Source organism: Ylistrum balloti, unplaced genomic scaffold (genome assembly GCF_031769215.1).
Source record: "Ylistrum balloti isolate Yb309-2 unplaced genomic scaffold, AGI_CSIRO_Ybal_v1 Utg371124, whole genome shotgun sequence".
Taxonomy (NCBI): domain Eukaryota; kingdom Metazoa; phylum Mollusca; class Bivalvia; order Pectinida; family Pectinidae; genus Ylistrum; species Ylistrum balloti.
Window position 1 is genome coordinate 877,927 of NW_026782617.1, and position 16,599 is coordinate 894,525.

The 16,599-nt window shown below is 35.6% G+C and overlaps 1 protein-coding gene across 1 annotated transcript; it reads left to right on the forward strand.

Annotated features, from left to right (window-relative positions):
- The first annotated feature begins 93 nt into the window (after positions 1-93).
- Positions 94-12,860, forward strand: LOC132560873 (mucolipin-3-like). Its single transcript, XM_060225577.1, has 14 exons — positions 94-307; positions 401-573; positions 1,110-1,301; positions 2,517-2,673; positions 5,140-5,230; positions 5,911-6,007; positions 6,487-6,587; positions 7,518-7,617; positions 7,797-7,967; positions 9,061-9,171; positions 9,772-9,894; positions 11,283-11,489; positions 11,744-11,834; positions 12,802-12,860. Exons 1-14 carry the CDS (start codon positions 94-96, stop codon positions 12,858-12,860), a joined length of 1,887 nt encoding a protein of 628 aa, XP_060081560.1.
- Positions 12,861-16,599: the final 3,739 nt, after the last annotated feature.

The following is a 16,599-nucleotide window of genomic DNA, read 5'->3' on the forward strand; positions in this document are numbered from 1 at the left end:
GTACTCTGCCGGTTTGTTGTCTAAAACTGATGCCTTTTCATCAAATTTATATAATGAACAGATACCACTCTCTCAGACGAACCTCCAAACAAAATGAATGCTGAACAAACACAAGAGGAGTCACCCGTCAGACCTGCAAGACAGAAACACATTGCTGCTGCTGACGTGAAGGATGTTTCTGTTAACCTGTACGCGACTGATGACGTGTCGGATGCTTCTACGTCACAACAGCACAGTGATGGCGTCAAGGAAGTGAGTGCAAGCGCCAAAAACGAAATCGTTAATGTGCAACAGGAAACCACAACAGATCGGAATTCTGCCGGTAAAAAGGATGGTGCAAAAATGGAGGAAGGCGGTGCTGGTGTGCAGAATGAATCTGGGGATCAACAAGATATTCAACAGGAATCACGATGGTGTTGTGATTGGAAAAAAACACAGGAGGACTTGCGAATACAACTGGTGTTACATTTTAGTCACACGATGGCTCGTTGTTGGAGGAATAAAAAAATTTATAAGAAAATCCCTTCTAAGATGTTGCTGCTTATAGTTAACGTGATTCTTGTCACTTTGCAGGTAAATTATCTTCATTTCATATTTTTTTAAATCAAATATGTATATTTCACATTTGTTTCCTAACCATGAACAACGATAAGTCTCACGGTGTTTAATAACAGGAGTTCGTACATTTTATTCAGCAGTTAACGGGAGAACATTCTTTGTTGATGTAGTTAAAATGGAGGTTTATCGTTGTGACTTCAATGAATATGTTTCCATCGGTCTCGGTGGTTTTATACTAGTTGCTGAATTATTCTCGCCATTGACTGTTAGGTTTTTTCATTAGAAAAAAAAATACAAAATCCATTGGAAAATATCAAGAAAAAAGTGGCAAGATTTTTGTGAAATTTTTTTTTTAAATAAATTGCTCGACATTCATAAAAAATTATACTGAGGAAAATAGATAGGTAAGAAAACGAAAAATTGAAATTAACTAAGTAGATATTTAGTTTAGCAATGAAAGACGGTAACTTTAAATTACAAGAAAAAAACTCACATAAAACAAAAGACACAATTATCAAACAACGTATCAGTTATACTGTTTTGTTTAACAGCTAATCATCTTTGCCAACGAACGGTCCCACTTCGCTACTTTTCTAAACCGAAACAACATCGCCCTGAGACATCTGTTGCTGAAGAACTGGTCCAAAGATTACGAGACGATGCCGTACCCACCGACAACGGGTACCTACGCTGTCTACACCATTGACGATCTCAAGGACCACGTAGAATATGCTGTTAATGGTGTATGTATGCCATTTTATAAAAATTGTAGACACCGTTTCTAACAGTCACAGAGGTATTAATTTGGCAATTTGTCAAAATTGAACGGAAATGTTTTTTGATTTACTTGTTTTACGCCCAATCTACAAATATATCGATTTAGAGAAGGTTTCTCGATGTATGTGAGATGAGTGCGTGTAATTTTGGGTGATTTTTAAAAATCGTACTGATAATGTGTGTGTGTTTAAAAAAAACAGTTAAGAGATTACTATAGGTTACTTATGCCCAGATATATTAATTTATAAAAAAAGGATGCCAAATATGCATTTGAAACATTGAATGTCAAAACAATATGAGTCTGAATAAAGCAAATTTCATTTTCAAAGTCTATCGAGCTTGGATGGGGTGAAATGGGGATTGGTTGAAAACTGAAGATGACAAGAAAAAAATTTAAAAGAACAAAGTGCAAGAATTCTTCAAAACTAAAGTATGTGTATTACGTTTTAAAAAGATTGGTCAAAAACTGAGAACAGAATTCTGGTCAAGACTATAGTGACTATATAGACATATAAGAAAAAAGCGCCATAAGTTCCTCGAAATATGATTGAATAAATATGACATTTTAGAAAACCAAAACCATCCAAAACCATTGAAAGACAGGACACCCACCCGGTCACAGTATACCGACATACTAACAAGCACTTCCAGGGACCAAGACTATCGATAACAAGAATTATTTTGGGACAGTTGGTTGGACAGCGGACTACGAGGGACTTAATATATCATTTACATTGCTGTCCAGCTGGTACGATAAACGCTACCAAGTTGAAAGATTATGTGCAGTAACTTTTCCGAAACTAGTAGATTTAAAGCTCGTACAGGAAAGCACAACGTCGTGTCACGATGATAAAACTTAATTAGTTTGAAAAAGACCTGATGAAAACGTCAAAACATACAATGCATAACATTGCAGATATTTCACATTAGTTTGACTTGAAAAATCGTTCTATTAGTATTACTAAAAAGGTAGCTTGATGTATCTTGAATATCAGATTATGACTTGATCAGGGAATGTGCACTGCGCGTGTATATTTCAATTGCGATAACTATTACACATCGTTTGTCTAGCCAGTCTACCATGACCACAAATGTGCAATCGAAATTGTCACACTGATTTTTCATTGATCTGTACGTGTTTGGCTCAATTTGTATACACTGTGGCGCACTTAACTTTTCAGATTCATTCCTTACCCACGAAAGCCGTTGGAACTTTTCTTCTGAATGCTAATAACTCGACGGTTCCACTTCGAATATGTGCTACTTATTTTAAATCTGGAGTCTTTAACAGCACGTTTGATCCTCCAGTTATAAAGATTGACCGGACAAGGGAAACACGTAAGTATCACTGCTTATTATATAAAACCTGACCTGACTAGGGAAACACGTAAGTATCACTGCTTATTATATAAAACCTGACCTGACTAGGGAAACACGTAAGTATCACTGCTTATTATATAAAACCTGACCTGACTAGGGAAACGCGTAAGTATCACTGCTTATTATATAAAATCTGACCTGACTAGGGAAACGCGTAAGTATCACTGCTTATTATATAAAACCTAACCTGACTAGGGAAACACGCATCACTGTGCTTATTATATAAAACCTGACCTGACTAGGGAAACACGTAAGTATCACTGCTTATTATATAAAACCTAACCTGACTAGTAAAACACGTATCACTGTGCTTATTATATGAAACCTTACCTGACTAGGGAAACACGTAACACTATGCTTATTATATAAAACCTGACCTGACTAGGGAAACACGTAAGTATCACTGCTTATTATATAAAACCTGACCTGACTAGGGAAACACGTATCACTATGCTTATTATATAAAACCTGACCTGACTAGGGAAACACGTATCACTGTGCTTATTATATAAAACCTGACCTGACTAGGGAAACACGTATCACTATGCTTATTATATAAAACCTGACCTGACTAGGGAACCGCGTAAGTATCACTGCTTATTATATAAAACCTGACCTGACTAGGGAAAAACGTATCACTATGCTTATTATATAAAACCTGACCTGACTAGTAAAACACGTATCACTGTGCTTATTATATAAGACCTGACCTGACTAGGGAAACACGTAAGTATCACTGCTTATTATATAAAACCTGACCTGACTAGGGAAACACGTATCACTGCTTATTATATAAAACCTGACCTGACTAGGGAACCGCGTAAGTATCACTGCTTATTATATAAAACCTGACCTGACTAGGGAAGCACGTAAGTATCACTGCTTATTATATAAAACTTGACCTGACTAGGGAAACACGTAAGTATCACTGCTTATTATATAAAACCTGACCTGACTAGGGAAACACGCATCACTATGCTTATTATATAAAACCTAACCTGACTAGGGAAACACGTAAGTATCACTGCTTATTATATAAAACCTGACCTGACTAGGGAAACACGTAAGTATCACTGCTTATTATATAAAACCTGACCTGACTAGGGAAACACGTAAGTATCACTGCTTATTATATAAAACCTGACCTGACTAGGGAAACACGTAAGTATCACTGCTTATTATATAAAACCTGACCTGACTAGGGAAACACGTAAGTATCACTGCTTATTATATAAAACCTGACCTGACTAGGGAAACACGTATCACTCTGCTTATTATATAAAACCTAACCTGACTAGGGAAACACGCATCACTATGCTTATTATATAAAACCTGACCTGACTAGGGAACCGCGTAAGTATCACTGCTTATTATATAAAACCTAACCTGACTAGGGAAACACGCATCACTATGCTTATTATATAAAACCTGACCTGACTAGGGAAACACGTATCACAGTGCTTTTTGAGAAGTCTGTGGGACCATCAAAATTACTTCGTAGAAACCGAACTTCCGTGAAACACGACACCAGTTCAGTTTTCACCTGGTCAATGTGTAGACCTTATTAGCAAGTGTATTCAGGCGGCAAAAAAGTATTTACATGCTACTGTATGTCAGCATAACTACAACCAAGGTAAAATGTGAAGTTTTACAATTCATTAATAAAACAACTTATTTACACATAATAGTATTCAGGTAGTACACTAGACTCGTTCACTATAAACGTTAGCTTAGTCAGAACAGATGCAGGTCCGTGATTTAAAATCATGACACAGTTTTGCAAAGAAATCAGTCATGCGCGGGGACCCTCAAATCACATGGTACAAAGCAGTACATCGTAAATACAGGTAAAATTCATATAAGTTTACAATGGGTCCAGAGGGGGGGATTTTATTACTTCGTGAAATGCAGAATATCGTTAAATCCGACTACACTGACATTGATATGTCTGACCTTCTAGTAAGTTATATCAGACAATAATACGTGTATGCACAATGGTACTTGATACTTCAAAGAGAGAAGCACGAATTTCTGTGCTTTTTGTATAAAACCTGTGTGAATTAAAATTATAGATAACGCTTGTTCCTAGTGCTACAGCGTTGCTGATGTACGGGCTTCAGGGATAATGGTGCCACTTACGGCCATTTATGCAATGTCATCGGTCTCCAATGTCGTAGCCTGGACACGGTAGCGTGACACCTTTCCTCATCTCATAGCTGCCAAATCACATGAAGCTGAGCGTCAGAGAACAACAGATATTGATTGTCAGAATTTTTTCGTTAAGACAGTGTGGGAAATGAGCATTATCTGTTGTAGTAACATGGTAAAAGAAATCTTTTGTTTACGTGGCGAATTCGACCTTTCACATTTCAATAGAATTTAATCATGCTAAAATTAACTTAATGATCATTTAAATCTTTGCAGAATGTAAGGATGTCGGAGCCAACACTACAAATTACGGTCTACATCCTAGCCTTGATGACCTGATAACAAGCGAGAATGGCGTTTTAGTTCGGTAGGTATTAATCTATACCTGGAGTCCTCGAATCTACTTGAACTTATCTTAATAGTTCGTGGACATATTAATTTATGGATGAACTCCGCACACATGCGCAATTACCTAATCTACAGTAGATTTTTCGTCGCTTTTGATGCCTCTTGGAAGCATTTTCAGCACAATGTTGCTTTTTTGGCATTTCAAATTTAAAATGTAATGTCATCTCGTTGTTATAGCTCAAATATGACGTAAAATTTGGAGCAAAATAAGCCAAACTTTGATTCCTCGCGTTTTCTTGAAACCAATGACATTGACACCAGCCTCCACTTATTCAAAGAATGTAAAAAAAAAAAAAACCAAAAAAACATTAAGTGAATCGCACCATTTAATGCAAATTTAGTTAGGATACCATAGAGCCAAACAATGAGTTCAACTGAGTTTTATTTAGTGTATATATGAAAATTTAACTAATCGCTGCTTATCCCTGACCAGCTTTTGAACAACCGGAATCAGTTGTTAGATCACGTGAAGGGTAACAGTTCATGCATTGCACATGCTTGTTTAAATAAATATCAACTTGGTCTTTCCGTTTGCTATGGTATCATAATTTTGAACATCCTTCTTCATGAACATCGGAATTTAGGATCCCGATTAAAACCTGTTTTAAGCCTGTTTACTGTTCACTATGTTTTTTATAGACTTTTAGAGCTGACGTTAGACTTCAGTATATCGTCAATTCATGTGGATATGAGACGAGAGGAAAGGCCTCCGGAATGCTTTGAAATAATCGGCAGGGTAGGTTTTCCAGATTGCGTACATCATTCAACAGTTGTGATTCTAAAACGAGTTCCAACTCGACTTAAGAATACCCAGCTTAAAAGTGATGTGGACTTTGCTTTTGTTTAACATACTTTTGAAGCCGTTTGAGGACGAGTGTATGGACTGAGACCGACAGACAGGGTAAACTAAATAACGAAAAGAATTAAAACTTAATATCTTTAGTAGTGACATCGAACAGAATACGTCTTTTGAGGTCGTCTCAGAAATGAATCTTACGCAAGTAGGGGACCTCTTGTAATTTAAAACTTAAGAAATGATTCAATTTCCGCGATAACGCGGCATCCCTAAATGGTCTGATAGAAAATCTGAGCGGCAAGGTTTTCAAATTTTGGAAATCTGACGAATCCACAACTGGCTAATGTTTTGTAACCTGATTAAGTATATACCAGGTATTGTATTCTATCAACTGAATGTTGTATATCAATTCCGAGTAGGTTACCTTTGACAACTACGAAATCCATGGCCAGATTCCAGTTACCCTGACAACATCCATTAATGGTTTCGAGTGTGAAGGGGAATCTGCGAACAATGGTGGGTATTCATGAATTTTAATTCTTTATATACATGTATATAATCACTACCAACTAACCATAATTTGAAATCAAAACTACTTGATAAGACGACAAAATAAAACAAAAGACTGACATGGGCAGAATTGTAAAAGTAGATTGACAAAGTTTCCTTACATAATACTTCACTGAAACGAGCAGCATCGAAAGTATATTTATTACATATATTACAGGATGATTCCGTTTTTCCTGATGAAAAGATAACTCACTCCTGTTAAGAAAATGACAGCTACTTTAGATAGGATCGTGTCATTCATCTGTTGTTGCGTAACTGTGTGATTAGACAGTGTCTCCGACTCACCTTTTTAATGACGTGTACAGTTCATGACAACATCTTCCTAAATGCGACTTTTTTCACAAGAAGGAAAAATAATAGATCGTGTCCGGTGAATTGGAACATGGCGACCCTCGTTTAAGAGTTTGGTTAGCAAACCGAACTCTCTGTTCGAAATATCAAACATTTGATATTTTCTTATCAGGAAGCACAAATTCCATCCTTCGCACGAGCTCTTCCTCAGTGCATGGTATCTTTGACTAGTTTACACTAAAGGTTCTGACGATCTCTGTATCGTCGATAAGTATTCTTGGATAAGACTGTGTAGGATGTTATTAAGACTTGATTGCCCATGTTAGAGTGCTACGAAGCCCTGAAATAAATCTATGTAATGACACTATTGGGGGTCATTCTATAGAACGTGAGCATTTTTCAAGCGTAAATCCCCATGCAAGCAAAACAGATATCCGATAATATTGTCATTGTACATAACATGGTTTCATGTTGTGGTTTGAATTTGTTTCGTCATCGATATTTGTCATGTCCATTTCTTTATGTTATATCCATTCAGCCAAAACAAACCTTTATCCCAGTACATATATTTTCTTACCATAACAGACAGAAGTAAAGATATTCCACTGGTAGTGCTGGTGATCGTAGCGAATTTGCTCAGCATCATAGCCAGTGTTCGATCCTTCGTAACATCCTGTATATTATGGCTAGTAAGTATAATTTTAACCGAATTCCCATGTGGAAGTGCAGAAATTGAAATATCAAGCGCACAACTAATTTATTATGCAGATTTTTTTACATTATACATATTCAGAATTTCATTTTTTATTACACATTGCAATTATATATACATATACGTTGATGTGTACATACAATATTTGTTTTTTAGGAAGTGAAGCACTTTTTCCAGCTGAGAGCACAACAAAGCGAAAACAAAGAGCACAAACCATTGTCAAAAAGGGGAAGTTGGGAAATACTACGATTCCGTGACGTCATGCTTGTAATTAGTGGTCTTTTAACCATCCTTGGTTCATTCATCAAGATACGTTATGACGTAGGGGTGAGTAATGAATAGGTTACGCTCTATTTTGCAAAACCTTGATCACGTTTTGATTCGAATGTTGTTTGAGGTACGTACAGAAAAGTCCTGATAGTTAAAAGTTATAAATATCATACTGATTGAGCCATTGATGTTGTCAAATGACATTGGTAATAGTCACACCAATACGACTCGGTAGTGTATAATGATCGCAATTGCTACAAACATTTTTCGCGCTCTGGTTGTGAGTCATGAGCGGGGAGGAGTATGCTTACTGTACCTCAATGCGCGTCGTAAGAGCGAGCTTATTTAGAGAGTCAGACAAATTCGGAAATTTTTTTCTTCTTTGTGTTTTTCTGGGGATAACGGGAAAATGAAGAAACTCAAATTGATACACTGTTCCGATTGCAGCACTTATCTCATTTTTCCTTTCATTAAGACATCCGTTTTCATATGACCTTGACTCTTGGTGTTTAATTAGACATCCGTTTTCATATGATCCTGGCTGTTAAAGTATCTCTAAACAACCGGTCTCATCTTACCCTGGCTGTGGTTGTTTTCACTGACGACCGTTTTCATATAACTTTGGCTGTAAGAGTCTCTCTGGACAACTGCTGTCATGTGACCCTGGCTGTGGGTGTCTTTCCAGACAACCGTCATCACCTGATACTTGCTGTGAGTGTCTCACGAGACACCAATTTTCATATGATCCTGACTGTTTGTGTCTCTCTAAACATCGGCTTTCATATGACCCAGGCTGTTTGGTGTCTCTCTAAACATCTGCTTTCATATAACCCAGATTAATCGTTCTTTCATATGACTACGTCTTTTGGTATCTACCGAGACATCCGCTTTCATATAATTGTTGGTGTCTACCGAGACATCCACTTTCTACCGAGACATCCACTTTCATATGATTGTTGGTGTCTACCGAGACATCCGGTTTCGTATGACCCTGACTGTAAGATTTTAAACTTCTAAAGAACATTTTTTAAGTGATAAGATTAATAAAAAAACTTTCTAAAAAGAATTCTGACGTATTTCGAAAATGTCTCAATTAATACTGTATCTTATCCTTAATTTGTGTGTATTTTGTTAAACTTTGACGTTCCAGCAATTGGCCACATCTGAAAGTTTGGACGCCTGTGGAATCCTGCTTGGACTTGGCTGTTTGATGTTGTGGATGCTATCTCTTCACTACTTAGCCTTCAACAAGGTCTTCAGTGTAAGTCCCAAGATAATCTGTACCGAGATTATGTGTTAAGAATGTGAAGGGTTTTTGCTTGGCAACAGCTAAGTTCATGTATAGACTGTCCACAAATTATGGGTTCATTTCATCGAATTAAACACGAAATGTTCGAGAAATGGATTTGCAAAGTGAAATTGGGAAACAATTGAAACCTATGAATTTATAAATGCTACGGTAGTTTGAAATTTCTTGGCTAGGCGTTTTGGTGCTGAAGATCTTGAGCTCGAGGCCCGGACAGGATACTAGTCAAAAATTGTCTTCCTGTGTCAGTTGTATTACTATGTCAAATATAAATAAACGGGAAAATGTCATTATAACTCCATTAAATAACTACGACAAAATTTAGCCTGGATGTCACTTAGAATTAAGGCCAAAGTAGCCACGCTGACAGATTTTAGACTTCAAATAGTTTCGAAATTTTAAATTTTCTTAATAATTCGATAAGTATTGTTGACAGCGAACTAATATTCTTATTTAGCAACTGAGTTGGTGTGTTAAAATGAAAGCAGTTGTTAAGCGATGCTATTCAGTAAGTCAATGTGATATTCGACTAAATCTGTATTCGATTTTTTTCAGCTGTTATTCCTCGTGTTAGACAGATCAGCCACGTCTATACTGCGTTTCCTAGTCTGTATTTTTGTCATGTACTTCGGGTTCGCGTTGTGTGGATGGGCGGTGCTTGGGCCATACCATCTGAAGGTGAATCAAGATATTTTCAGTAATTTTGAAAGAAACTAACTATTTGACGATGGTATTTACATGTTCAGTTATTTTTAATAATTCAAGTGAAAGTTTCGTTCGTATATTATTTTGTTTTATACTACTTAACGGCCTGTTGGCTTCTATAAGTTTAAAGCAGATTAGATATTCTCCTTATAACTTTGGTCCATCTGCGCACATCTAATAACTGGCGACTTAAGCATCATTCTTGACGTTAAGCTAAGTGCTTGTTATGAAGGGTTCAAAGTATCGTGAACCCTTCTCATAAATTGGAATGTGAATTTCAAAATACAAAATGCAAAATTGTGGCAGAGAGTGGATGAAACAAAAAAAAAGGAAAAACATCAAAAAATAAGAATTAAACAAAAACTAAATAGACTGAATTTTTTATTTTTCACTTTGCATACTACCATGCCCCTTTCCATTTTTATGAGAGCTTTCTACAACGATATAGTGGTGAATTATATAATGAAGCGTATTTCGTAACAAAATCTACATGCATGTCAACGGAGAAATACAGGGAAGAAAACATTGTAAACATAATGTTCATAACTGATCACGTTTTGAGCTAATATCTTCCAACAGACTTCTGGAATGCTTATGGAAACACAGTGTGCAAAGCTGAATTTATCGAAGAGCTTATTGCAAGTCCGTCAATTTAACTTTCACATGTATTGCTGATGTCTTGACTTTAAATAACAATAAATTGCAGGGACAAGCTGTATAACAAGCGCGATTATTTCAATTTCCCTTTTTAAGAATTTTCCAGTTTCTGGAGAGCAGCATTCCTGCATCCTCAATCTTTGTCGCAGTTGGTTAGATTTCAATGGATTGTTTTCACGATTTTCATGCAAAATGTCAGCAACCGACAACCAAAATCTAAACAAGGGTTTCGAGAGAATTAGATCGATGGAAATGATTGGAAAGTTTTCATAATGATCTGGTTGGAAAATGATTTATTTCTTTATGTGGTTTGAAGCTGGACAAGTTTGATGTTATTAGTGTGCAGTTGGCACCTAATATTGTTAACTTGGTTCTCATTCGGAATTCGGAATCGACCATTATTTACATGGCAGCTGTCGTTGATGAAGCAAAAGACGCTCACTCTTCCGGAACATCTGGTTTTATTCTCCTTGTTCTTTTTACTTGTCTTATCTTAGTTTTATTGAATCTGAGTTTGGATATAATAGTGTTGCCATTATGATGTTTTCTTTGATGTTGTTTATGTATGATAGTGATAATCCATATAATAACATATACACATTTCTTTTGTAGTACCCTATTTGACTAGCAACTACATATGTATATATAAAATCGACAGTTGTAGATATCTCCATGACTTACCTTGGATATGCTATTTTCCGCAGTTCTTGTCGTTTACCGCAACATTCCAATGCCTGCTGGCTCTTATGAACGGCGATGAGGTGTACGTTACAATGACCGCTGTTGACGAGGAAAGCCAAGTCGCCTACTGGTTCAACGTCATATTCATTACTCTCTTCATCTTCCTCTTCACTATCATCACATTGAATGTGTTCATCGCCATTTATAACACAACCTATGAAGATATCATGGTAATAAGTTACATGTATACTGTTATATATAACATTAAGCTTATGAAAAGACATATATTTCTCAAAAGTAATTCTTTACAATTATTTTTTACGTAGATTTACGTTGGTGCCAAATTTCAATTGTCTTGGGAAGTACGCTATGTTTTGCACGAGAAGAGCATATTACGGTATTGACCAGATTTGCAGCTAGTTAAAGTATAAATTCATAAGACCGTTACGCACATGTATCTTTAAGAATGTTTAATATTTTCCAGGAGGGAAAAAACAAGAGTGATCTGATGACGTTTATTGGGGGCGAGTCCGAGGTACTGCTGTATTCCCTGAACTGCGAGGCGTGCACTAAGGGTAGCTGTTGTTGGTAAGATTTCTACGTCATATCGTGTGAGGTTTCTTTGCAGAAATTATTCCTTCTTTTTATAAAATCATTCGAGTTTCTATCTTGAACTGTTAAGTAAGAATAACTAATGAAACAGATTGCAATCAATACAGTAAATTAACATATGGAGATAAATCCTACATTCGTCTATTGCAATAATGCAATGGGTTAATCCTGCGATTTATTTTAGAAAAAATGATTTTGGCAACCAGTTCGGTAAAACATCAGGTTTGTGTTTATACCAAGATAATCTCCTTACTATCCTTCATTTTTACAAATTATATTTTCTTATGAAAAGAAATTGAATATGTTGTATATCGTCATATCATGATTTTCTCTGTAAATGTGATATTTAAAAATTTCAAAATTTTGGTTTGTGGCTGGTAAAAAGATGTGAATTACTTACTAATTTATATAGACATTAAAGATCATTAAGTCATTTAACCAGTAGTCTTCAGTGGTCTTGGGTGGCTTTGAACTGTGACTATGAATCAGTCCAAGTTGAACTGACGTTAAAGATTGAGACAGCCCTGATATAAAATAGTGGCCAGCTGTATGATGGAGTTTCATTCAACGTTTTAATACATTTTAGTATTCGCACTAGTCAGAATGTATACTAATGAAATTATCAGGTGTTTCGAAAATTACGATTGTATTTGTTAGTCTATCTCACCTGTTATATTTTTCTTTTCATCTTCCCTTTCATTCATTTTTATTATTATCTTTATATTAAGTTTTTATTATCACAGACAAGACCTTGAATCACGACAAAACTGTATGGTGATGTTTAATTTTCTATTGAAAGGCGTTATTCTCCTGTTTATTGTTTATGCCTCAATATTGTATTTTTACTTCCATTTTCTTTTCCTTGGTCTCGCTGGTTTCACCGGATAATGACACTAGAATATTGATTATTGTTTTATATGTATTTTACAGTTGCGCCGCCTATATTTGATGCGTCGTGTAATGCAGACGAGGTGACTGGATTGCAGTAAAACGGTTAGATAAAAACTATGCACGTGACATTCACAAAAATAAATTCGTGTTGCAAATAAACACTGAAAGCTGGGTTTAAAGCTAGAAAGATATTTTTCTTAAGGTAATCACCTTTTAATACATTTAAAATGGAAAAGAACTGCATGATTCAAACCAGCCACCGAGGATACTTCTTGCCAAATAACACAAGTTTGTGTTTTCATGTTTGATTTTCTTTATTCTTCATAAAGCATGTTTAAAATATATGTTTATTCTGCGATGTTTGCTGTAAACTTCCACACAACATCTGGATTTTTAGAGATAGTGTTTTGTTTTATACATGACAAAAATCGTAGGAACATGTATTCATTATATACTAAAAAAAACCAAGTAGATGTCTGCTAGTTATGTTTGCTGTAAACTGTAGCCACACAACATCTGGATTTTTAGTAGATAGTGTTTTGTTTTATACATGACAAAAATCCTGTATGTTACCTTTAACATGTATTCATTATATCACCTGTTACAGTCCTGTAAAAAAAACCAAGTATGTCACCTGTAACAGTCCTGTATATCACCTGTAACAGTCCTGTATATCACCTGTAACAGTCCTGTATATCACCTGTAACAGTCCTGTATATCACCTGTAACAGTCCTGTATATCACCTTTAACAGTCCGGTATGTTACCTGTAACAGTCCTGTATATCACCTTTAACAGTCCTGTATATCACCTTTAACAGTCCGGTATGTAACCTGTACCAGTCCTGTATGTTACCTGTAACAGTCCTGTATATTACCTGTAACAGTCCGGTATGTTACCTGTAACAGTCCTGTATGTTACCTGTAACAGTCCGCTATATTACCTGTAACAGTCCGGTATATCACCTGTAACAGTCCTGTATATCACCTGTAACAGTCCTGTATATCACCTTTAACAGTCCTGTATGTTACCTGTAACAGTCCTGTATATCACCTGTAACAGTCCTGTATGTCACCTGTAACAGTCCGGTATGTAGCCTGTACCAGTCCGGTATGTCACCTGTAACAGTCCGGTATGTCACCTGTAACAGTCACCTGTATGTTACCTGTAACAGTATATCCTGTATATTAGTCCTGTAACAGGCCTGTATATTACCTGTAACAGTCCGGTATGTTACCTGTAACAGTCCTGTAACAGTCCCGTATATTACCCGTAACAGTCCTGTATATTACCTGTAACAGTCCGGTATGTTACCTGTAACAGTCCTGTAACAGTCCCGTATATTACCCGTAACAGTCCTGTATATTACCTGTAACAGTCCTGTAACAGCCCTGTATATTACCTGTAACAGCCCTGTATGTTACCTGTATTGTTACCAATATTACATCAAATAATAGCATAGCTAGTTATATTCAAGTCGGATTGAAATTATCTCAAGTACAATAAATGTGTATGTAGTGTAGCAGATACACACATATATTCTTGTATATGTTTTCGCTATTTTCTTCACCGGATGGTTATTCAGGATTTAAAAGTGACAGACATATTTCCAGAATTTATGTTGAGATTATCTAATGTCTGTAGGAATGGAATTTTCATCTTTTTCACAAGCGCGAAACTATTTCGTCGTGAAGATTATTAATCCAATACTTTGATTTAGTTTGTACTTTTAACGTCCTATCAACAGCCAGGGTAATTTAAGGACAAATCTTCCGGTGGTATATTGGTGTAAGCATCCTTGTGATTATACGGAACCGTGTCCTACTTTATAGTGCTACCACACTGAAATATATTGTCGAAGGCCTACAACAGGACAAAGTGGTCCCTCCAAGTCACATTATACCGACATCGAGCGAACCAGTCGTTTAACTACCACACTACAGAATGTGAAGCTTGGAGTATAGAATAAGGATTGTTTTTGCCTAGTTACAGAACCCAAAGCCTTTCTCACAGGGGCATTGCGACATTCCAACAGCAGAAATCAATGAAATGAAAGTGTTTGATATTCTTGTAGCATAAAGTTTTATTTCTTTGATAATAATAATGCTTGAATTTGTCCGATAATGTGAAATATCATCAATTTCCGTTTTCTTGATATACATTCAGGGCTTGTACGTATTGATTAACTTACTGGTCCCATCATTTATTCATATATATTGATTCAAACTTAATCAAAATACATTTATCCTAATTCATTAGTTGAAAAAAGGCGAACCGGGAGGGATGCTTTCTGATAACTGTCACATGGTAAAATGAATTCGCAAAAGTCAACTTTTAACCTTAGACTTAAGTATTGAATTTTTTAATTTGTTTCTTTTTACTTAATATAAATTATCCTTTGTTAACAAGAATGAAAAAATATAATATCTAGTCATCGTTATGAACTTTTTTTGTTTTGCTCCCCTTACAGTACGAAATGAAACAGAGCCATGTATACACATTCCTGTACACTGCATGTAATTTAAGTATCTCCTTATGAATTTATCCAAATCTTTTCGGTCATACAACATCAGAGACGACAATCGTTACAAACAAACAAAAAATCGTCCGATACATCCCGTCAGCGAAATCAGTTGTTGGAACTCGAGATCAAAAGAGCGAAAATGTACCTTAATAAAGATAACTAACAAATAAATCGATAATATGAAAACAAAGTGTGTGCTTTACTTTAAGATATCTTACCCGTGTAAATAAGGTTATCTCAAGTGACAGTTTACCGGAATTAGTAACCTCAACACAAACAATTTATATAAAACAATTTTAAGGTACGATGGTAGATTGATAAATTCTGTCAAATTCTATAGATATGAAAATAACGCATTGTCGATAAAACATTTAATATTACAAGTTTTGTTTTTTCTAACATTAAGATTTGTGTCCAAGATGTGAAACTAGATTACCACTGGAGTGCTGACTGTACACAACATAAGTTGTATATTAACAAATATGATTAATTAGGCAAGCGCATTAGGCTTACAAAGGGATATGATTTTTCCTGAATGCGTTAACAAGTCTGGCGGCTATCACATGATTCAAGCGGTCGCTAGTTAAATATTTTTACATTCAGAGAAAAGCATTCCTATGTGAATGTAATACGCTACCGTAATTAATAGAAAACCTCTTGTCCCTGATAACCAATACCTGTATTAAATCGATTGAGGTAGACATTTTTTATTTGTTTTTATTCGTGCAGTTTCTAACCAACGGAATGAATTATAAACTATTTTCGTCTAGAAACAAGAAATGCCCTCCCTTTCTTTAAGTTCTGTTGCAAATAAACTATACCCTCGTTCAGTTTGAGAGTGATATTTTTCCAACCAAGCTAAATGATTTTTTTTCAGTTCTCGTCAATTGTTAATATTTAAAAAAGGTGACATCATAAATCTACAAAGTAACGGTTAGAATGTTTAATGTATAATATGTTCTCTACTTTACACCGTGTTGGAACATTTTTGTAGAATGGCAGAGGGACAAAAAATAGAATTATATATATATATATACTTATCTTCATTGTATAGACATTTCTGTTTCATCACCAAGCGAAAAATGTTAGGTCTCCTAAACATCCATTTTTTTCGAACTTTACAACTAAAGTCTCTCCTATTTGATGTGGTATATTTACAAGACATATTTCATAAGCAGAATAACTCGACATATGAAATCAACATGCTGCTAACTGAGCTTCGTATTGAACCTTTGTTGAAATTGTACTCACGTGATTTTTACCAACACAAACACCGATGTTTTCGTGGTGAAAATAAGGAAAAAGTTATCTCGG

What these genes read in the sequence shown, in the direction of transcription:
- LOC132560873 (XM_060225577.1), top strand. Translation starts at nt 94, where the DNA reads ATGAATGCTGAACAAACACAAGAGGAGTCACCCGTCAGACCTGCAAGA. An exon ending in TGATTCTTGTCACTTTGCAG is followed by an intron (nt 574 to 1,109) that starts GTAAATTATCTT and finishes TTTGTTTAACAG; the next exon opens with CTAATCATCTTTGCCAACGA. An exon ending in GAGAATGGCGTTTTAGTTCG is followed by an intron (nt 5,231 to 5,910) that starts GTAGGTATTAAT and finishes TGTTTTTTATAG; the next exon opens with ACTTTTAGAGCTGACGTTAG.